Genomic DNA, 23976 nt, shown 5'->3' on the forward strand with positions numbered 1-23976 from the left:
GCCCTCCCCCTTGTAAATAGTGCCATACAGCCCCACTAGTAGATAGTGCCACACAGCTCCCCCTTAGTAGTGCCACACAGCCCCTTGTAAATAGTTCCACCAAACTCCCCCATGTGTATAGTGCCACACAGCCCCCCAAGTAGTACAAGGCAATGGCGCATCTAAGAAAGTTGTATCAGCAAGGGGGATTTCAATCCAACATGGAAAGGTGGGTTTGGAGGAAGGACTATGTGACTCTTCAGTATAGCGGCACCGCCCCATGACCCCTTAATGAGTAATTAGCATATAGTGTGCACCGTGTTAAAAGTGGATTTTATAGATTTTTCTGCATCTGAAAAAAAACATACATTTGGAAATATTGTCAGGTCACGTATTAACGCATGTTGGCAGTACAAGGTGTTAAAACTACCAGACCGGTTCCCATGAAATATAAAATGAATTGAGACCAATACCATCTTCCCTGCAATTTTGTTATTATAAATATATCCTATATAATTACAGCTCCGGAACCAAGCTCATACATATATACAGTACCACAACCAAACTCCGTTCATAAATACAGAACTAGAACCAAGCTCACACATAAATACAGCACTAGAACCAAGCACTGACATATATACAGCACCAGAATCAACCTCAATAGATAAATACAGCACTAGAACCAGGCTCTACCATATATACAGCACCAGAACCAAGCTCAGTACATATATACAGCACCAGAACGAAGCTCAGTACATAGATACAGCCCCAGAACCAAGCTCAGTACATAAATACAGCCCCAGAAGCAAGCTCAGTACATAAATACAGCACCAGAACAAAGCTCAGTACATATATACATCCCCAGAACCAAGCTCCGTACGTATATACAGCCCCAGAACCAAGCTCCGTACATAAATACAGCCCCAGAACCAAGCTCAGTAAATAAATACAGCACCAGAACCAAGCTCAGTACATATATACATCTCCAGAACCAAGCGCCGTACATATATGCTGCACCAGATCTAAGCTCAGTACATAAATACAGCACCAGAACCAAGCGCAATACATAAATACATCCCCAGAACCAAGCTCAATACATATAGCCCCAGGCCAAGCTCATACATACATACAGCACCAGAACCAAGCTCAGTACATATATACAGCACCAGAACAAAGCTCAGTACATAGATACAGCCCCAGAACCAAGCTCAGTACATAAATACAGCCCCAGAAGCAAGCTCAGTACATAAATACAGCACCAGAACAAAGCTCAGTACATATATACATCCCCAGAACCAAGCTCCGTACGTATATACAGCCCCAGAACCAAGCTCCGTACATAAATACAGCCCCAGAACCAAGCTCAGTAAATAAATACAGCACCAGAACCAAGCTCAGTACATATATACATCTCCAGAACCAAGCGCCGTACATATATGCTGCACCAGATCTAAGCTCAGTACATAAATACAGCACCAGAACCAAGCGCAATACATAAATACATCCCCAGAACCAAGCTCAATACATATAGCCCCAGGCCAAGCTCATACATACATACAGCACCATAACAAAGCTCAGTACATATATACAGCCCCAGAACCAAGCTCCGTACATACAGTGAAGGAAATAAGTATTTGATCCCTTGCTGATTTTGTAAGTTTGCCCACTGTCAAAGACATGAACAGTCTAGAATTTTTAGGCTAGGTTAATTTTACCAGTGAGAGATAGATTATATAAAAAAAAAAAAGAAAATCACATAGTCAAAATTATATATATTTATTTGCATTGTGCACAGAGAAATAAGTATTTGATCCCCTACCAACCATTAAGAGTTCAGCCTCCTCCAGACCAGTTACACGCTCCAAATCAACTTGGTGCCTGCATTAAAGACAGCTGTCTTACATGGTCACCTGTATAAAAGACTCCTGTCCACAGACTCAATTAATCAGTCTGACTCTAACCTCTACAACATGGGCAAGACCAAAGAGCTTTCTAAGGATGTCAGGGACAAGATCATAGACCTGCACAAGGCTGGAATGGCTACAAAACCATAAGTAAGACGCTGGGTGAGAAGGAGACAACTGTTGGTGCAATAGTAAGAAAATGGAAGACATACAAAATGACTGTCAATCGACATCGATCTGGGGCTCCATGCAAAATCTCACCTCGTGGGGTATCCTTGATCCTGAGGAAGGTGAGAGCTCAGCCGAAAACTACACGGGGGGAACTTGTTAATGATCTCAAGGCAGCTGGGACCACAGTCACCAAGAAAACCATTGGTAACACATTACGTAGTAATGGATTAAAATCCTGCAGTGCCTGCAAGGTCCCCCTGCTCAAGAAGGCCTATGTACAGGCCCGTCTGAAGTTTGCAAATGAACATCTGGATGATTCTGAGAGTGATTGGGAGAAGGTGCTGTGGTCAGATGAGACTAAAATTGAGCTCTTTGGCATTAACTCAACTCGCCGTGTTTGGAGGAAGAGAAATGCTGCCTATGACCCAAAGAACACCGTCCCCACTGTCAAGCATGGAGGTGGAAACATTATGTTTTGGGGGTGTTTCTCTGCTAAGGGCACAGGACTACTTCACCGCATCAATGGGAGAATGGATGGAGCCATGTACCGTCAAATCCTGAGTGACAACCTCCTTCCCTCCACCAGGACATTAAAAATGTCAAGGATACTCCACGAGGTGAGATTTTGCATGGAGCCCCAGATCATTGTCGATTGACAGTCATTTTGTATGTCTTCCATTATCTTACTATTGCACCAACAGTTGTCTCCTTCTCACCCAGCGTCTTACTTATGGTTTTGTAGCCCATTCCAGCCTTGTGCAGGTCTATGATCTTGTCCCTGACATCCTTAGAAAGCTCTTTGGTCTTGCCCATGTTGTAGAGGTTAGAGTCAGACTGATTAATTGAGTCTGTGGACAGGAGCCTTTTATACAGGTGACCATGTAAGACAGCTGTCTTTAATGCAGGCACCAAGTTGATTTGGAGCGTGTAACTGGTCTGGAGGAGGCTGAACTCTTAATGGTTGGTAGGGGATCAAATACTTATTTCTCTGTGCACAATGCAAATAAATATATATAATTTTGACTATGTGATTTTTTTTATTTTTTTTTATATAATCTATCTCTCACTGGTAAAATTAACCTAGCCTAAAAATTCTAGACTGTTCATGACTTTGACAGTGGGCAAACTTACAAAATCAGCAAGGGATCAAATACTTATTTCGTTCACTGTATAGCCCACCCCTGTAGAAAGTGCTCTACAATTAGCTCCCCCTATAGATAGTCCTTCACATATACCCCACCTCTGTAGATAGTGCCTCACATATAGCTCCCCCTGTATATAGTGTCCCACATATAGCCCACCCCTGTAGATAGTGCCCTAAATATAGCTCACCCTGTATATAGTGCTCCACATCCCCACATATAGACCCCCCCTGTAGATAATGCCACTCACCGTTTTAGGAGGAAAAAAATTTACATACTCAACCTGATCCTGTTCCCGCGCCGTCCGGTGGCAATGCAGATGAGCTCTCTTCTGAGCAGGTCTGCTGGAGCTGAACGACGCAAGCGGCGCATCGTTGAAAAGCGCTGATTGGCTGATTGGCAGGGCAGAATGACTTGACCCGTCAATCAGCGCCTTTCAACCACGGAAGCGGCACGATGACGTCATCGCGACGCTAGCGTCATTTAAAGATGCTGATTGGCGGGGCAAGTCATTTTGCCCCGCCGATCACCGTCATTGTAAGGCGCCGAATGGTCGGACAAGGAACGTGCCCGGCCATTCAGTGCTAATGCATGTATTTGTACCTGCGTGCTATAGGCGCAGGTACAATTACTGCAAAAGGGGGTGGCTGTTGCTAGCACCGGGGCCACCTCGAGTCCTTGTGACGCCACCGGGCATGAGAGGGCCCGTACTGCCCGGCCGATAAATGTTAGAGGCTAGCGGTTCGGGCCCCGTAGTAGCGTCGCTACCGCTGTAGCAGCCATAACGCCTGCTAGCGGTGCCACCAGGCATATGTGGGGGGGCGTGTTGGCGGGCGGCACGGGCCCCCTCATGCCGCGGGTCCCATAGCATCTACTACGGCTGCTACAGCGGTAGTTACGCCACTGGACTAGACGAGAAAAGGATTTTACAATGATTACTCAAATAATCCCATTATTTCATATTTGACGTATGCAGACAGATCCTAATCGAACAGCCTACAGATATTAGCTTCCTCATTGACTTCTATGTGCAAGAAGGGAAGTGACAACCTCTGTAGGCTTAAAAAAAATTGTTATCTTAGGGTTTGCCACTTTTTACTATGGGAACATTACATTGAGTTTAAAAAAATAATTAATGTTAAAATTGCACTTTAAAATGTCACTTTCTATACCCTGTTATTTAACCAGATATTTTCTTTGGCTTTTTCTTTTAGCAATGATGATGATGATGATGCCCTTTATAAGAGGGTGACCAGTGAGCAATGGAGATTGCAGTGTTTAGTGGATTTGCTCTCCATTAATCCTCACACGGGTCTAGCAGCTGATTTCTTTCTATACTGCCTTAAGGTAACCCTGCTCTACAAAACTACCCGTATAGCCTATTTATTTTAAAGGAAATCGTTTTTGTATTGAAAAGAGCTTTCAAATGAGCCCCCACTCCGACGGGAAGAATAGCGCAGTACACTACGCTATTGTACTCATCGGAAAAACGAAAACCTAGCGGAACAGACGCCAGCTGAACGAAAACAAATACCATTGTAATCAAGGTATTGCAAATAGAAATACTAGTTTCCGATTGTCTTTCTGTTCTTCTGGCGGAACAGATGAACGGAAAGACCAAACGTTAGGTGAACAGGGCCTTAGGATATGAATGCATAAATATAAGTAATGTAATACAACATCTCAGCTAGATAAAATTACATCAAATAAGTTAAACAAGCCACAGTTACTCAACATTATATTTAGATTTTCCCTGACTATAGATGGCTGTCCTACACATTAGATTGTCAGTGGATCTATTCGACCTCGACAGAATCAGCCAACAAGTCAAATAAGTCTATATATTATAAACCGAGAATCCGTATCCATTCAGCAGTATAGCGCGCCATAGGATAGCTGATAAGGACAATTGTGTATATATTGACAATGACAATTGTATATATCTTTACAATAAAGTAGGACATAGAATGAAAATGTAGCTTTGAAATCCACATTTGCTCAATGGATGCGGTTTGATTTCAGAAAATTTGTCCCATATCTTAACCCATTGGGCTTCGATTCATCAATATAATTTTAAAGTAAAAGTGGAGCAGCTGCCTTTGGCAATCCTTCTGGTTGCTAATTTTGTTTACTACAGGACTTCTGAAAAAATTGCACTCTTACCATGCAATAGTTCTGATAAATTCCCTCACTGTGCCTGCCTTTGACATTGATTGTCTGAACGTCTCTTATTGGATTGCTCAGTTTCTTACAACAACACCTCTGCATTGATTATTTTTAGAGGCTGACACCCATTACTATAGGAGAAGAAGGACCAGACCTCATTCCTAGTCCAGAGGATAGCCTTTTAGATATAGAACGTAAGCTTACACTTCGATACCAGTCTCAAGAGAAACAGCTTCAGCTTCTTCAGGTTTTGTCAGTGCTCTGTGAGAAGATCTCTGACTCCATCTTTACAGATGTTAAGCAGGTGAGAAATGATTCTGGAGATAAATTTACTCTTAAAGCCAAATTGCCGTTATTTTAATTTAACATGTCCTTATCTGTGTACAGGTTGTGGAATTTGTTTTGATGACGTTTGAGAGGGCCTGTACAAGCCTTGCCACCTCGGAGGGAGGCACTGTAGCATCTCAGACACTCAGTATGGCAATGGGACTGATAGCCGCCATGTTGGGAGCTGTAGAGGTAAGTGCAGGAATTTTGTAGATTACGGAACCTGACATTAAAAGGCTATCTCCACCTAAAACCAAAAAGGTGAAGATCGAGCATAACAGGAAGATATCATTAACATTTGCTCCCCTGAGCCCCTGTTTCTTTTTATTTATCAGAACTTCTAGTGACTTCCAGAAAAACTAGTTTAAAGAAGCAGTCCAGCAAAATTATTATATTTTTGCAGCATAGGCTATAATTAAAGAATACTGTAGAGGCTCTTGTGTATGCCTTGTGTATACCTTTTTATAGTTGATGTGCCATTTATGGGTTGTCTGCCATCTTGGTTCCTTCTTCCTCTCTGATATGGTTCCCCTAAAGCAGACTACATTTCCTATTACGCTTCTGGCTTTGCAGATGGGGCGGTGTCTCATCACACTGCACTAACTCTGCTCTGAGTGCTATCTAAGTGCAGCAAATGATAGATCAGTGACATAGAAGTTCTGTATTCTGTACTAACACTGTAGAGTTTTAGTGTATTCATATTTGATGCAGCTCTCCCTGTCTCCTGCTTAAGATAGGTTTCTTCATGTCCGTTTTTACACAGGAGGCAGGGAGGAGCAGCATCTCATAGAAATACACGAGTCTGAAGCTAATCATTGTATGGACTCACCTATGATATCACTGCACTCCTGGTTCCTTAGAAAGGGCAGAAGTGATCTTTTCAGCAGCACTATATGCATGGGGGACATACAGAGGAACAAGAAGGGTGCAGCCGGTTGGGGGGGGGGGGTCTCCTTGCTGCCAGGAGGGATTTGATAGGCTATGATGTAATCCTGTGGTTCACAGGAAGTCATCTACACTGGACAGACTGACCTCCCGTCTACACATGAGAGCTTGGTCTATTTTGGTGGTCAGACGAGATCACATGACACAGCTGCCCATAATGAAAGGGTTCAAAATGCTTATGTTTTCTTGAAATATCCAAGTATAGGTCATCAGTATAAAAAAAACGCCCAACGTCATGAAAACCCCTTTAATACATATTGCATGCTATCGGACGAACTAGTTTTCTTAATCTATTTGTTACCCCTTAAAGAGTACCCCAGCTCTCCTGACATTTCTATTTTAGTAACATAATTGGATTCCCTGTAAAATAACAATCCTGGAACATCTTTTCCTTAGAACTCTGCGTTATGCCATTCCTCTGTTATTCCTCCAGGAAATGGATAAATAAATTGATAACTGAAAAGAAAGCACTTGTTTGTTCTGTGGGGTTACAGGGTGTATAACATGATACCTTTTAGACCGTCAGCGCCCCTGACATGTGGGCACAGGAATAACTAGTATTTCCAATTAAATTATAATCATTGTAGAGTAGCATATTAAAGAATCACTACAGACAAAATCTATACACTGTTTTATGCTAGTACATGACACAAAGATTAAAAAAAACACCCCCTCCGGCCAAACATGATACATAACAGTGTATTTTGCTTGGAGTGTTCCTTTAATTTAGACTAGGGCTGCCTGGGAATATTTGCTGTGTGCAGCCCATTGAAATGCATTAAGATTGCACAACTCCATCATAATCGCATACACTGTAAAATCATTTCATCAGAACTTCCGTTGCATCATTCTGATTTATCTCTGACATATTTTTACACACAGCTGACTTCAACAGATTTCGTACATTTGAAGACATTAATACCAGTGTTGGAAAAAGTAATGGAGTCCCATCCAGAGCCAGTTATTCAAGAGCTGGCTCATGACTTGCGAGTTACCATTGCCACACATTGTGCTGTTCCCCTAACACACAGGACACATAATGACCCTGACTATGAGAAAAAGGACGCAAAACAGCAAAGGCCAAATAGAAATTCTGACCTACAAAACATACAGGAGATTCTAAACTCCGCCAAAGATCCTGATGTACCCACCAGGGCAGCAGCTCTGCGCTCCCTCACTCATCTACTAGAGAAAATGCATCCTCAGGTGTTGGAACGCAGGGAGCAGGTGATGCAGGTAAGCTGGTAAATGTGTCTTATTATCTACTAGATGGCGCTGTTTTCAGATTCTCCTAATAGAACTTTCAATTTCTTTCAGCTCTTTGTGGACAATTTAGAGGAAGACGATCCCTTTGTGTATCTGTCAGCGATACAAGGTAATCTCATGAATAGAAATGGTCTCCAGAAGCAAGATGCCTAATGTATATACATCTAGCCGGCAATTATTAAAGTGGTTTTCCCATAATCATTATTATTATTTCTATGGGGCTGCCGAAGATAGCGCTCGACAGTTTCTATGAAATTAATGGAGCAATGCCAATATTGATCATGGGAAAACCTTTTTAATTCCCAATAACTTCTCACAAAAAAATAGTCCTGCTCTTAGATTAAGAGGAAATACCGGTGTTTCCAAAAAGAATAAAAAAAATTTGTTTTAATAAATGTCCCGTTGTTGAATACCACTCACGAGATACTACGTTTTTAGGAAGATAACGTTTCATGACCCTGATTGGGTGTCTAACATCATCACTCTATCCTGTTGGATAGATACATGCATGTATAGCTCGTGAGTAAAAATAACAGAGGAAAAAGGAAATGGGAGGAAACCTCCAGCTCACCAGTCTAACACTCCAGTCTTTGTAGTCGCCCGGATCGACCACGACGGCACGCGGCAGCAATTGAAGAAAAAACCAGAGGAGATCCAGCGATAAAGATGTTACTAGGAAAAACTAGGTTTCCACTTTATTCGAGTACAAGAAAAATGCTTGAAAAACACCAGGAGGAAAAGACAAGGTGGTGATATGCGGCAATAGATAGCCTACGCGTTTCAGGCTCTGGCTGTGCCCTTAATCATGGCTAAGTCGAGTGAGACTTAGCCATCTTTATCGCTGGATCTCCTCTGGTTTTTTCTTCTATAGCTCGTGAGTCTCCAGTAGTTTTTCATGTTCAACATATGGCTGACAAGTAGCTAAGAAAAATTATTTGTCTTGTCAAGTTAAATGAATGGTCCGTCACTTGAGTAGCCTCCCCCAACCTTGGAATGTGGCTAATATCCTGTGTAATTTGAGAATGTAGTAAATGGCAGCAGGTAGCTTACATCTGATTTTCCTATTCAGTCCAGTCCTGCCCAAGTGCGCTGGATGAGCAGAAATTTGCCGTATGTGTCGCTTACTCAGTAGATAATTGGTTTAAAGAGGCTCTGTCACCAGATTTTGCAACCCCTATCTGCTATTGCAGCAGAACGGCGCTGCAATGTAGATTACAGTAACGTTTTTATTTTTAAAAAACGAGCATTTTTGGCCAAGTTATGACCATTTTTGTATTTATGCAAATGAGGCTTGCAAAAGTACAACTGGGCGTGTTTAAAAGTAAAAGTACAACTGGGCGTGTATTATGTGCGTACATCGGGGCGTTTTTAATACTTTTACTAGCTGGGCGTTCTGACGAGAAGTATCATCCACTTCTCTTCAGAACGCCCAGCTTCTGGCAGTGCAGATCTGTGACGTCACTCACAGGTCCTGCATCGTGTCGGCCACATCGGCACCAGAGGCTACAGTTGATTCTGCAGCAGCATCGGCGTTTGCAGGTAAGTAGCTACATCGATTTACCTGCAAACGCCGATGCTGCTGCAGAATCATCTGTAGCCTCTGGTGCCGATGTGTCCTCGCTCGTCTGACACGATGCAGGACCTGGGGAAGTGACATCACAGCGTGATCTCTCGAGAACACGCTGTGTGTCTGTGAACTGCCAGAAGCTGGGCGTTCTGAAGAGAAGTGGATGATACTTCTCGTCAGAACGCCCAGCTAGTAAAAGTAGTAAAAACGCCCCGATGTACGCACATAATACACGCCCAGTTGTACTTTTACTTTTAAACACACCTACTTGGACTTTTGCAAGCCTCATTTGCATAACTACAAAAATGGTCATAACTTGGCCAAAAATGCTCGTTTTTGAAAAAGAAAAACGTTACTGTAATCTACATTGCAGCGCCGATCTGCTGCAATAGCAGATAGGGGTTGCAAAATCTGGTGACAGAGCCTCTTTAATTCCTGTTCCACTTTTTCCTATTTTGAAGTTAGAGATTGTCCATAACAACAAAATACGTCTGCAAGGGACAGTTCACACGTTGTGTAAATACTGCAGATTTTCCGCAACGGAATTCGTTGCGGAAAATCCGCAGCTAATACAGTAGCAGCAAAGTGGATGAGATAAAACAAATGTCATCCACACGCTGCGTAAATACTGAGTGGAAAAAAACCGCTAAGAAATTGACCATGTCAATTGTATTTGCGTAAACGCTGCTTATTTGTTGCGGGTTTTCCCCATTGAATTCAATAAAGAGGTAATACCCGCAACAAATAGCAGTTGCTGCGTTTTTTTGCGGTAAGTTCGCAGCGATTCCGCCGCAAAAAAAACGTTTCATCCCAGGTGACCGCTGCAGCCAATCACAGGCTGTAGCGGCGGTCACATGGGATGAAACGTCATCTCAGGAGGCCGGCCTGCTAGCAGTTTTACACAGCGGACATTCCGGGCGAAAAACTACACCACAGTTTGGTGCGGTTTTTCGCCCGGAATTTCCTGCGGCACGCAGGGCGGATAGTATCCGCCCCGTGTGAACTTAGCCTAACGGTGAGCTGTGTGGGTTCATTTTGTGCACGTAGCGTGTCCTTACTGCCACATCAATCGGGTGCTGTAATGTAAACAAACCATGTTCCACTTTCAGCCGTGATGTCCAAGATCTGCTTCCTGGGACCAGATTTTGAAAGCATAATGTTAGAACACGGATGATAATCTGGCATCTGACAGGGATGTTTAAAGAGTAATTCAACTTTACCAATAAATTCCTATTGCACCTGTCAACCTTGGGCTTATAGCCTGCGGGCAAAACCTTATATGACCATGAAAACCATTTCACTTTTTTATAAACAGGCATAGCTGTAATGTCCAGAGACATCCCTGAGCGTATCCTGCCTATCCTCCTAGCACAATATGAGAGTGCGGTGGCACCGAAGACAAAGGCACCAGCTACTGAGACTAGGATGAAAGTAGGAGAAGCACTGATGAGATGCACAAGGACTCTGGGTGAGTATATTGAGAAGGTCATATGGGTAAATGTTTGTGCTCTCATAAAGTAAGAATAAATAAATACCTACACTTGGAGAGATCTCTCTCTCTCTCTCTCGCTCTCTTTCTTTCTCTCTTTTTTTTCTCTCTCTCTCGGATAAAACTGCCATAGAAGTTGCTGATGGTCTGACGACATCACAGACTTTAGGCAGTTGAAGGTTACAGTATTGAACGGCAATACTGTGTACCTAAACCCCCTGAATACTAATCCCTCCCCTCCTCATGCAGATAGCAATATGGGTAAGTTGTATCAAATGTTCCTTCTAAGTCTTGGCAGCTCCTGAGAGGGGCAGTTAGGGAGCAGGGCAAGTCTCCATCAATGGTGGGCGATCTGATGACCAAAAGTAATACCCCCAGTAAACACTAATATAGCGACTAAATAAGAGAATAAGAAAACTTATTTTAAATTAGTTTTAATTACTTTTTTAAATACTATAATATTACAAGTACAGCAGTAAAATAGACCGTTATAAACACCAATTATGAAAGAATCCCTCTCGTCAATGAAAGGCAAGGCATCAATTAAAGAATCCCTCTCCCCACTGTCCCTATAGATAGTGCCACACAGACCCCCTGTGGATAGCGTCTTCCCCCCTGTAGATAGTACCACACACAGCCGCCCCCCTATAGATAGCATCACACATCCCCCTGTAGATAGTGCCACACAGACCCCCTTGTATATAGTTCTACACAGCAATTCCCCCCTGTATATAGTGCTACACAGCCCCCCTCTCCCCTTATATATATATAGTGCTACACAGCCCCCTCTCCCCTTATATATATATATAGTGCTACACAGCCCCCCTCTCCCCTTATATATATATATATATAGTGCTACACAGCCCACCTCTCCCCCTGTATATAGTGCTACACAGCCCCCCTCTCCCCTTATATATATATATAGTGCTACACAGCCCCCTCTCCCCTTGTATATAGTGCTACACAGCCCACCTCTCCCCTTGTATATAGTGCTACACAGCCCACCTCTCCCCTTGTATATAGTGCTACACAGCCACCCTCTCCCCTTGTATAGAGTGCTACACAGCCCCCTCTCTCCCCTTGTATATAGTGCAACACAGCCCCCTCCTCCCCTTGTGTATATAGTGCTACACAGCCTCCCTCCCCTTGTATATAGCGCTACACAGCCCCCCTCCCCCCAACTCCTTAAAAAAAGATAATGCTTGCCTTGCCCCGTTCCCACGACAGACGGAGCGCTACACTGCCTCTCCGGCGGGACGCATGCGCAGACCGGTATAATGTGACGTCATCACGCCGGCCTGCGCGACTCCCAGCGCATTATAGGCAGCAGGCCTAATGTGGCCTGCAGCCTATAGTATTCATTTGTATGTGCGTCCTGAGGACGCACATACAAGTGAATGTGGTTGTCACTAGCGCCGGAGCCCCGGTGGGGAGGTGAAAGGTTCTCTTTAAAGGGGTTGTCCACTTTTAATTTGTTTTATTAATTAATTTATAGAATAGGAAATCATACAGATTTCTAATAGACATGTATTTACAATCCTGCTCACATATCTTTCTTATATCAGTGTAGTTGTCTCTGTCTAAAAAAAATAAATAAATGGTATAGCCCATAGATTAGTTCATAGAAATTCATTCATAGGATAACTGAATGAAAAAAAGATGGCGGCAGTCATGTGACCCACATCATGTGACCCACGGCATTCAGGTAACCGTGTCCCGGTATATAACAGGTAAATAATAGGTTATTGAGGAGCATAAATGATAAAGTATTTCTACATACAGCAGCATCTCATCATCATGTATGTCAGTGTATGTGAGGAGCAGCTCTTGTATTCCTCTCACTGTCTCCTCTCTGTGTTCTGTGTTTTTTTTAAAAAATATTTAACTTTATTAACATCCTCACCTAGAGACAGGAAGCCATTTCATAAATCATCTAGAGACAGTAAATATATGCACAGTGAAGTAGTTGTTCATCATTATTCCACCATTAGTCCTATTCACTTAGCCCATGGATGTGTCCTCTTTTTTTGTCTTAACACATGTATGTCATGCAACCCTGTTGCTAACTGACTGCTAGGGGTCACATGATTGTGTCCATGTGGGGGGGGGGGGGGGTCATATGACTGACGCCATGTTTAATCATATTCAGTTAATTACACAGAACTAAAGAACTACCGTATTTTTCGGACTATAAGATGCAGTTTTTAGCAAGAATAAATCTTGCTAAAAAGTCCCTGTGTCTTATAGTCGGCAGTAGAGGGACCCGGCAGCGCCGGGCCCTCTGGCTGCTTCTTACTTAACCCCTGCCTCACCCACGATGTGCCGACACATCATGGAGCGGGGAGGGGATGATGCTTGGAGTGGGCTCACGCTCTGAGCCTGCTCCATACACTGCAGGTGTTTTTTGGTGGCGCTGTTCCTGGCCATTTAACTAGTTAAATGTCACGGTCAATAGCGACTGCGGCATTTATGAGGGTCCTCCCATGAAGGACATTTATGATATGTCATAAATGTTAGATAGATTTGGGTCCCACCTCTGGGACCCACACCTATCTCTAGAACGGGGCCCCCTAAACCCAGTTCTATCTTACTCTGCTCCGCTCTCTCCCGGAAACTTGCTGGTAGTCAGGAGTTACGGAGAAGCCGAGTGTTCACTGAGCTACGCTGTTTCCGGAACTCCCATAGAACTGAATAGTAGTTACGGAAACAGCGTAGCTCAGTGAGTTACGCTGTTTCCGTAACTCATCCATGTATTGCAGTGTATTGTACCAGTGATCTAATGATCGCTGGTTCAAGTCCCCTAGGGGAACTAATAAAGTGTGTAAAGAAAAAACGTTAGATACGTTTTCAGGAGTCTAAAAAATATTAAATGTTAAAAAAAACAAAACACCTTTTCCCATTTTTCCCCAAGCACAATGTAAAAAAATAAAATAAAAAAATTGGTATCGCTGCATCTGTAAAACGCCGAACTATTACAATATAGCATTATTTGACTCGCAGAGTGAGCAGCGTAAAAACCAAAAAATTAAAACCCCAGAATCTTTGTTTTTTGGTCACCATAGCGCTAAAAAGAATGAAATAAAAAGTGATTCAAAAATCGTATGTACCAAAAAATGGTGCTAATAAAAACTACAGCTTGTCCCGCAAAAAATAAGTCCTCACACCGCTCAAACGATGGAAAAATATAAAAGTTATGGATCTCAGAATTGTGAAACCGAACAAATTATTTTTTTAAACCAATATTTTTTTCTTTGTAAAAGAAGTAAAATATGAAATTTTTTCCTATTTTCTGTTGTCTAAAACCTGGGTGCGTCTTATAGTCAGGTGCGTCTTATAGTCCGAAAAATACGTTAATCTGTGGGCTATACCATTCTACTGTGACAGGGGCCTCGTGCTCCATATAAATGTATGTGAGCAGAATATCTAATACATATATATTAGAAAACTGTATGATTTCCTATTCTACAAATAAAAAAAAAGTTGACAAACTTATATTCAGCAGTTAGATATAGCATACACCTTTAATGCTTTTTAAATATTTGTTTTATTCCCATTCAAACTTGCACCTGATTTCCAGGACATATAGGTATATAGCTGCATCAAGTTATCACGCTGTTCTCTCGTTTCTTACAGCATTACCAGCACATGACTACACATACAATTATACACAGCGAACAGACAACCAGGCAGTCGGACAGTGAAAAAATGACTTACAGACTCCACAGCCCTGCATTTCAATTCATTTCATGCTATATACCCTATAATATATTTTAAAATTGTGTTTTATATAGGTTTATACTATGTTAGTGCTGACTCAAATAAAAATTCAATTGCTTTGTCTGCAGGCGACATGGTCCTCCGGCACAAAGACGCACTGATTCACGCTTTTCTAAGGGGTTGCCGGGATCCAGACAGCTCCATAAGGGCTAGCAGCCTTTCCAACTTGGGTGAATTGTGTAAGCAACTGCAATTTTCCCTGGGTCCTATTATTCATGAAGTAAGTAACAGAATTCTTCCAAGAGACTTAATGGGGTTGTTCAGGATTAGAAAAAAGGTTCTGTTTTTATTTCCAAAAACAGCGCCACTGTTGTTCATTCAGCTGTGTTTGCTATTGCAGATCAGCCTCTTTCTTTTGAATGGGGATGAACTACAATATCAGACACAGCCAGGGCCGCCATCAGGAATTTCAGGGCCCCCTACAGCTAAATTTTCTGGGCCCCCCTACCGTGGCACCGCCTGTTAACGGTACTCCGTCCAGCACTATATCATGGTACCCAGGGCCGCCATCAGGGGGGGTATTATGGGTACTGATGTGAGAGGCCCGGCCAAACCTAATTGAAAGGGGGGCCCGGCAAACTGCCGCAACTTGCCTTTAGTAGAAAAAAAACAGGCCCCTGCAATGGGGCCCGTTTTTTTCACCAAAAGAATGTCATGAGCTGCGGGCCCCCCTTTCAATTAGGTTTGGCCGGGCCTCTCACATCAGTACCCCTAATACCCCCCCCTGATGGTGGCCCTGGGTAGCATGGGGGCCGTCAAACACCGCCGCCCGTGCGACCGATCACGCGCACCCACAAACTCCCACGCATGCGCACCGGTGACCGCCTGGAACCGCGCACCGAATTTTGAGGCAGATTTTGACCTGCCCACACTATCTTGCCGCGTTTTTTGCCCGCGGCGATTGAGGACAGCAGACAGAAAACGCAGCGAAAAATGCATTTTCTGCCCCCCATTGATTTCGATGGCAGGTTAGAGGCGGAACCGCGGCAAGAAAGGACGTGCTGCTTTTTCTTTTTTCCGCGACTGGCTCCCATTGATTTCAGATTAAATCAATGGGAGGCGGTTTTGGAAGTTTTTTGGTGCTGATTCTGACGCAGTGTCCGAATCAATATCAAGGCCCAAAAACTCTGTGAACTGGGCCTTATTGTTAGGGCTTATTCAGACGAACGTGTAATACGTCCATGCAACGTGACGGACGTATGTTACTCTATGGGGCCGTGCAGACTGTCAGTGATTTTCATGCAGCGTGTGTCCGTGTGTCCGCTGCGTAAAACTCACATGTCCGATATTTGTGCATTGTTCGAGCATCACGCACCCATTGAAGTCAATGGGTCCGTGAGAATCACGCCCAGCGCTTCCGTAGCAGTATAAACTATGAATGAAAATAGAAAAGCACCGCGTGCTACAAACATACAAACAGAGTGTCATAATGATGGCGGCTGCGCGAAAATCACGCAGCCACGCATCATACGCTGCTGACACACGGAGCTGTTATGGACCTTTTGCAAGCGCAAAATGCCACGTTTTTGCGCGCGCAAAAAGCACACGCTCGTGTAAATCCGGCCTTAGGGTAGGAACACACTAGGCATGAACACTGCGGATTTTATGCAACACATTTTATTGTGGAGAATCCGCAGCGTATTACAGTCGCAGCAGAGTGGATGAGATATGAACAAATCTCATTCACACGCTGCAAAAATAATGGACCTGCAGTGTGGCTTTTTGGCTTTTTAAGCCGCAGCATGTCAATGTATTCTGTGGAATCGCTGCTCCTCTGTTGCGGAAATGCTGCGGTTCTGCCGCAAAAATCACACATGAGAAGGAAAAAAAAGGCACTTTTTTAAATTTATAAAAAAGTTTAGACTTCCCCCGGCCGTAGTCCTGGTGACGCGATCCTCTGTTCTTAGCGCAGCCCGGCCTCCTGTCATGACGTTTCATCCCATGTGACTGCTGCAGCAGTCACATGGTCTACAGCGTCATCCCAGGAGGCGGGGCTACGTTCAGAAGAGAGAGATGCGTCACCAGGACTACGGCCGGGGCAAGTCTAAACGTTTTTTTCCCTGCAGGATTCCCGCAGCGGACACGCCTCACGAAACCTGCGCCACTATTTGGTGCGGTTTTGCTGGCAGAATTCCCTGCGACTACCGGGGCGGATAAGCTGTGTAGTTTTACTCAGCATATCCGCCTAGTGTGTCCCTTATGATGTCGCTCCTGGAGCTGCTGCCAGTCTCTAAATAGGCAATTGGTCCAGTAGAATTTGGAATTATTTTTTTTTGTGAACCAGCTTAAAAAAATACAAAACTTTTGTGTTAGGGCCTGTTCACATCACCGTTCGCTTCCGCTCCGGGGTTCCGTCTGAGGTTTCTGTCGGGTGAACCCCGCAACGGAAAGTGAAAGTGATAGCACACAGAAATCAATGGGAGGCAGAAAATGCATTTTTCGCTGCGTTTTTTGTCAGCTGTCCTCAATCGCCGCGGGCAAAAAACGCAGCAAAAAAACGCGGCAAGATAGTGTGGGCAGGTCAAAATCTGCCTCAAAATTCTTTACGGAATTTTGAGGCAGATTTTTTTTTGCCTGCAAAATACTGTGTGAACAGGGCCATACATGATCAGCACTTTGAGATAATTTACTCACTGTGTCAGAAGAGCTGCTCCCACTCCAGTCCTCTTCCGGCGATGTCTTCCAGGAGAGGTCTTCGGTCCAGACGTCCAGGTAAGTTTTGTCCATGTGTGTCCGCGGCTGCGCGCGCGCCGATCGCGGGTGCGCGCGCGGCCGGTCTCCAGTGCGGGCGTTCGTGGGTGCGCGCTCGCGAGTGCGCACGCGCGGGAGTTTCCTTGTGCGCGCGATCGGGTGCGCGCGCGCGGGCGGACGGTTTGACAGCCCCCCATGACGAGGGGGCCCGCAGCAGCAGCAGCAGCTCACGACATTCTTTTGGTGAAAAAAACGGGCCCCATTGCAGGGGCCCGTTTTTTCCTACCAAAAGAATGTCACGGCACTTGCCGGGCCCCCCCTTCAATTAGGTTTGGCCGGGCCCCTCACACCACTACCCCTAATACCCCCCTGATGGCGGCCCTGGACACAGCCCATGTACAAGGGTGGCGCTGTTTATGGAAATAAAAGCAGAAGCTTTTTTTCTAATCCCAGACAACCCCTTTAAAGAGGCTTTGTCACCGCATACATAATGTGATCAGCGCTGTAATGTAGGTAACAGCAGTGGTTTTTATGTAGAAAAACTATAATTTTTTACGTAGTTATGACCTATTTTCGCTTTATGCTAATGACTTTCTTAATGCCCAACTGGGCATGTTTTGCTTTTTGACCAAGTGGGCGTTGTAGAGAGAAGTGTATGACGCTGACCAATCAGCATCATACACTTCTCTCCATTCATTTACACAGCACATAGTGATCTGACTAGATCACTATGTGCAGCCACATACACACACATTAACGTTACTCAAGTGTCCTGACAGTGAATAGACATCACCACCAGCCAGGACGTGATGTCTATTCAGAATCCTGACACTTCGCTAAAGTTTGTGTGTGATTTACAGCACAGCAAGCGTGATCTCGCTGTAAATGAAAGTTTACAGCGTAATCTCGCGAGACTACGCTTGCTGTGCTGTAAATCAACCACAAACGTTAGCGAAGTGTCAGGATTCTGAATAGACATCACGTCCTGGCTGGTAGTTATCTCTATTCATTGTCAGGACACTTGAGTAACGTTAATATGTGAGCAAGTGACTGTACATAGTGATCTAGTCAGATCACTATGTGCTGAGTAAATGAATGGGGAGAAGTGTATGATGCTGATTGGTCACTGATTGGTCAGCGTCATACACTTCGCCACAACGCCCACTTGGTCAAAAAGTAAAACACGCCCAGTTGGGCATTAACCAGTTCAGGACCGGGCTATTTTGCGCCTTCAGGACCAGACACCGTTTAGCCATTTTTAGCACGTGTTAGTTAAATGGCTATAACTTTTTTATTTGTTGGGCTAACGACGTGATTTTTGCGAAGTTTTTTCCGTAGACAATGCAGGTTTAATTTTTTATCGGTTTTATACACACCTTTTTTGCTATTTTAGAATTTTTATTCATAAAGTTAGAAAATAATAGTAAAAAAATAAGCTTTTTTACGTTTCAGCTATTTATTTTTTTTGGTAATAACAGTTTTACCCTAAAATAGACCTTTTATTTGTGATTGTCATTGTCTACCGCAAATTTTAATATATTACATGTCTATATTAGGGTAATTGGGTCAGCGCTAGCGTTACAACAATGATTGGCAGGGGGGGGGGGAACGGTTTTTTTTGGGGGTGGGTATTTTATGCGTATTTCTTATTTAATTTTTTTTTGCACTTGACTTTACTATTTTTTTATTACTATGGTCTGTCCCCCAAAGGTCAAAGAAGCCCTTTGGGGAACTTTATATATTTTTTTTCTTTCTTTTACACCATGCTTTTCCACAGTAACTGGAGCTGCACAGCAGCCCCAGTTATAGGGGAAATCAGCCCTCTCATAGTGACAATTGTCACTAACTGGGCTGTGCTGGGTCTAGTAAGACCCAGCAGGAGTCTGTCACTAACGGCACCCGGTGATCATGTGACCAGTCACATGATCACCGGGAGGAATAGAGACAGCGCCACTGCTGCTGTCTCTATTCCTATACACATTCATTCATTGAGCGCTGTGTAAAAAGACATTGGAGAAGACAGAAGCAGCGAGACCCGACATTCAGCTGCCCGATCGCGCGGGCAGCAAGTTAAAACCCGAGCCGTAAAAAGTCTATGGCTCGGGTTTTAAGGACCCTGACCGCTGGCCGTAAAAATATAGCCAGCGGTCGGGAACCAGTTAAGAAAGTCATTAGCATAAATCCAAAATAGGTCATAATTGATTCTTTTTCTAAATAAAAAACACTGCTGTTATCTACATTACAGCGCCGATCATATTATGTACAAGATAGGCCACTTATAATGTGGTGACAGAGTCTCTTTAACATATGTTAGTTTGCACCTCTTTCATTTCTCTTTCTTTTAAGGTGACCTCCTGTTTATCAGCTGTGGTTCATACTGACCAAGAGGCTCAAGTACGAAGAGCCGCCATCCATGTGATTGTTTTACTTCTAAGAGAGCTCAGTGAGAGGGCAACAGAGGTAGATATGTTGTAAATTAGTGTCTTAAACCTGCCATGTAACTATATTGTTGATATATGCTGTAGTAGAATGTCGGTATTAACCCGTTAGTGACCGGCCCATAGTGTTTTTACATCGGTCATTAGCGTGCTTTATTCCGATGCAATAGACTCTTTACGGCGCTGCATCAGAATAAATAAATATAGCAGGGAGCTGTCAAGTCTCCCTGCTCTCAACTGCAAGAGGTAGCTGAGGGCTGGGGTGTCCCTGCTTGACCGGGTGAGATCGATATTAGTATCAATCTCACCCGTTTAACCCTTCAGATGCGGTGCTGAATAGCGTGCACCGCATCTGAGTGGTTTTGGAGAGAGGGAGGGAGCTCCCTCTCTCTCCCACCGACACCCGGCGATAAGATCGCCAGGTGTCTGTGTCTCCGATGGCAGCCGGGGGCCTAATAAAGGCCCCCAGGTCTGCCTATAATGAATGCCTGCTAGATCATGCCTCTGGCATGACCTAGCAGATGCCTGTCCGTTTTACACAGACAGGCAGTAATACAATGCAATATAGAAGTATTGCAGTGTATTATAAATGCGATCGGATAATCGCATACTGAAGTCCCCTAGTGGGACTAGTAAAAAAGTGAAAAAAAATTAATGAAAAACCCACTTTTCCCCCTTACAAAAAGCTTTATTATTAACAAACAAAAAAAAGTTACACATATTTGCTATCATCGCGTCCGTAACGACCCCAACTATAAACTTATTACATCATTTAACCCGCACGGTGAACGTCGTAAAAAATAAAATAAAAAACCATGCAAAAATTGCTGTTTTCTTTGAATCCAGCCATAAAAAAAAAATGTGATCAAAAGTGGCATCTACTCCAAAATGGTACCAATAAAAACTACAAGTCGTCCCGCAAAAAAAAAGCCCTCATACAACTGCACCGGCAAAAAAATAAAAACGTTACGGCTCTTCAAATATGGAGACACAAAAACTAATAATTTTGAAAAAAAAGTTTTCACTGTGTAAAAGTAGTAAAACATACAAAATCTATACAAATTTGGTGTCGTTGCAATCGCAACAACCCGCTGAATAAAGTTATTGTGTTATTTATACCACACGGTAAACGGCGTAGATTTAGGACGCAAAAAAGTGTGGCGAAATTGCTGGTTTTTTTTCTATTCCCCCCCCAAAAAAAGTTAAGAAAAGTTAATCAATAAATTCTATGTACCCCAAAATGGTGCTATTAAAAATTACAACTTGTCGCGCAAAAAACAAGACCTTATACAGCTATGTCGACGCAAAAATAAAAAGGCTATATATAGCTCTTAGAATGCGACGATGGAAAAACGTAAAAAATAGCTTGGTCATTAAGGTTTAAAATAGGCTGGTCATTAAGGGGTTAAAGGGGGTTCAAGTTGCAACCAGTAGCAGTATGGGTGTTCGCACGCTTTCTGATCAGTTGTCATAGTAGCAGAGCAGGTTGTAGTGTCAACTAGACCAAAGCCTCTTCTTGTTTCCATAACAACAACTGTAATCTATTCCGGATGGATTAACGTGTGTATTCAGAGTGATTTGTAATAATCAAATAGCGCGACAAATAAAAGCCTTATTACAGTAAAATAACATTTTCTATTAAATCCAAAGATTGCAGCAGTCTGCTTGCCATGAGCTGCATGAACCTGGGACCTACGAGACGTCACATACCGTTTTGTATTTCCTGATCTCATCTCACTAAATTGCTACAATGCTCTCAATATCTACAGATAAACTGGCTCTTTTATTGTGGTTCTCCCTTCACTTTTGACATTTTTCATTTCAGTCCCTTGTCTTTCGTGTTTTCCATCAGGTGTTACGCGATGTGCTGCTGGACTTGTACCGCTTGTTAAAATTTGTGGTGCAGTGTGACAAGGACTCCGTGTCTGTACTTCACGCCCAGCTGGCATTGGAGGAATTGGACAGTATCATGAGAGCATTTCTCTTTCCTCCTCAGAAACTGGAGAAGAAAATTGTGGTTTTGCCTTAAGAGATATGAAACAGTTCAAACGCTAAAGAAAACATCCCCTGTTAACTAAAGAAGAGCTTTATTAAAAAAAAACTATCTCTGTTCCCACCATTAATGCAGGCTTTGATGGACATTACCAACATCATTATTTTAATATGTCACTAAATATCTACATTTTGTATAAGACCTACAAAAAAACATACATACCCCAAATTATTACCCGATATGGAAGTCAGATTGCGAACTGGACTGTATAGTAGAAAATGATGAGAGCATACAAGAGTAGGAATTCTATCATGTACATGTTAACAAGCCCTGTAATTCCCTATTGTATAGGAAAAGATGCAGTTTGAATGTCTTTTTCATCAAGCAACTTCTAATGCAGAAGCTGGATATCACTAGCCGTTTATATGTCACATGTTTCTGTACGTTATTGCACAAATGTCTATTTACTATGTAAAATACAATAAATAATAATTTTTGTATTATTTGATCAACTAAAAAATGTGTTTGAATTGTATTCACTGGTAATGAAAAATATGTTGTTATGATCACTGCATTGTAGACTATGAAGATGTTCTTAAACTCCATGCCATTCATAAAAGCATTCGGTATATAGGCAGTTTAGCAAGTATATTCTACATTTTAACCCCTTTTCACTGCAGCCACTTTTGACCTTTGACAGAGCCTTATTTTTCAAATCTGACATGTTTCTCTTTATGTGGTAATAACTTCGGAATGCTTTCACCTAGCCAAGCGATTCTGGGATTGTTTTCTCGTGACACATTGGATTTTATGTTACTGGTTAAATTTGGTCGATACATTCAGTATTTAATTGTGAAAAACACCTAAATTTTGCGAATCTATCATATGTTGCAAATCTATCGGATGGTAAAACAGATAGTTATAACCACACAAAAGAGTTACTACTTCACATATCCCATATGTCTACTTTAGATTGGCATAGTTTTTTAAACATCCTTTTATTCTTCTAGGACGTTACAAGGCTTAGAGTAATTTCTCACATTTTCAAGAAAATTTCAATAGGATATTTTTACAGGGACCAGTTCAGTTCTGAAGTGGCTTTGAGGGGCCCATACAATACAACCCCCCCATGAATCACCCCATTATAGAAACAGAACCCCTCAAAGGATTCAAAACAGCATTTATAAAGTTTCTTAACCCTTTAGGCGTTTCACAAGAATTAAAGCAAAGTAGAGGTGAAGTTTACAAATGTAATATTTTTTTGCTAAATTAATTTTTAAGTACGTTTTTGGTGTAACACAGAAGGTTTTACCAGAGAAATGCAACTCAATATACATTGCCCAGATTCTGCAAATTTCTAGAAATATCCCACAAGTGACCCGTGTGTGCTAATGGACTAAAGCACCGACCTCAGAAGCAAAGAATCACCTAGTGGATTTTGGGTTCTTCTTTTTATTAGATTATATTTTAGGCACCATGTCTGATTTGAAGAGGATTTGTGATGCCAAAACAAAGGAAACACCCCCCCCCCCAAAGACCCCATTTTGGAAACTACACCCCCACAAGAAATTTATCTAGAGTTGTAGAGAGCATTTTGACCCCACACGTTTTTCATAGATTTTATTAGAATTTGGACATGAAAATAATTTTTTTTCCAATAAGATTTCGTTTTAGCTAAAAAAAAACAACAACAATTTCCACAAGGAATAAAGAAGGAAAAGCCCCTCAACATTTGTAAAACAACTTCTCCGGAGTACGGAAATACCCCATACGTGGTCATAAACTGCTGTTTGGGCACACGGTAAGGCTCAGAAGAGAAGGAGCGCCATTTGGCTTTTGGAGTGCAGGTTTTACAGGATTGGTTTCTGTGCGCTATATGTTGCATTTGCAAAGCCCATGTGGGACCAAAACAGTGGAAACCCCCCAGAAGTGTCCTAATTTTGGAAGCTACACCCCTCAAGGTATTCACCTAGGGGTGTAGTGAGCATGTTAACCCCGCAGGTGTTTTCCAGAAATTAGTGTGCACTTGATGTTGCAGAGTGAAAATGGCAATTTTTCCATAGATATGCCAATTTTTCCATAGATATGCCCCAGGTAATTATAGACCAGTAAGCTTAACAT

At 42.8% G+C, this 23976-nt stretch overlaps 1 protein-coding gene across 1 annotated transcript in view; it reads left to right on the forward strand.

Moving 5' to 3' along the window:
- TANGO6 (transport and golgi organization 6 homolog) overlaps positions 1 to 22362 on the forward strand; it is a 48874-nt gene extending 26512 nt beyond the window's left edge. The window contains exons 10-18 of the mRNA XM_075853327.1: positions 4411 to 4543; positions 5478 to 5666; positions 5750 to 5881; positions 7517 to 7870; positions 7952 to 8009; positions 10783 to 10935; positions 14802 to 14953; positions 19771 to 19884; positions 21715 to 22362. Coding sequence (XP_075709442.1) covers positions 4411 to 4543; positions 5478 to 5666; positions 5750 to 5881; positions 7517 to 7870; positions 7952 to 8009; positions 10783 to 10935; positions 14802 to 14953; positions 19771 to 19884; positions 21715 to 21891 — 1462 coding nt within the window. The 3' untranslated portion in view covers positions 21892 to 22362. The remainder of the gene's footprint in view (positions 1 to 4410; positions 4544 to 5477; positions 5667 to 5749; positions 5882 to 7516; positions 7871 to 7951; positions 8010 to 10782; positions 10936 to 14801; positions 14954 to 19770; positions 19885 to 21714) is intronic.
- The last annotated feature ends 1614 nt before the right edge of the window (positions 22363 to 23976 follow it).

This window comes from Rhinoderma darwinii, chromosome 2 (assembly GCF_050947455.1).
Source record: "Rhinoderma darwinii isolate aRhiDar2 chromosome 2, aRhiDar2.hap1, whole genome shotgun sequence".
Classification (NCBI taxonomy): domain Eukaryota; kingdom Metazoa; phylum Chordata; class Amphibia; order Anura; family Rhinodermatidae; genus Rhinoderma; species Rhinoderma darwinii.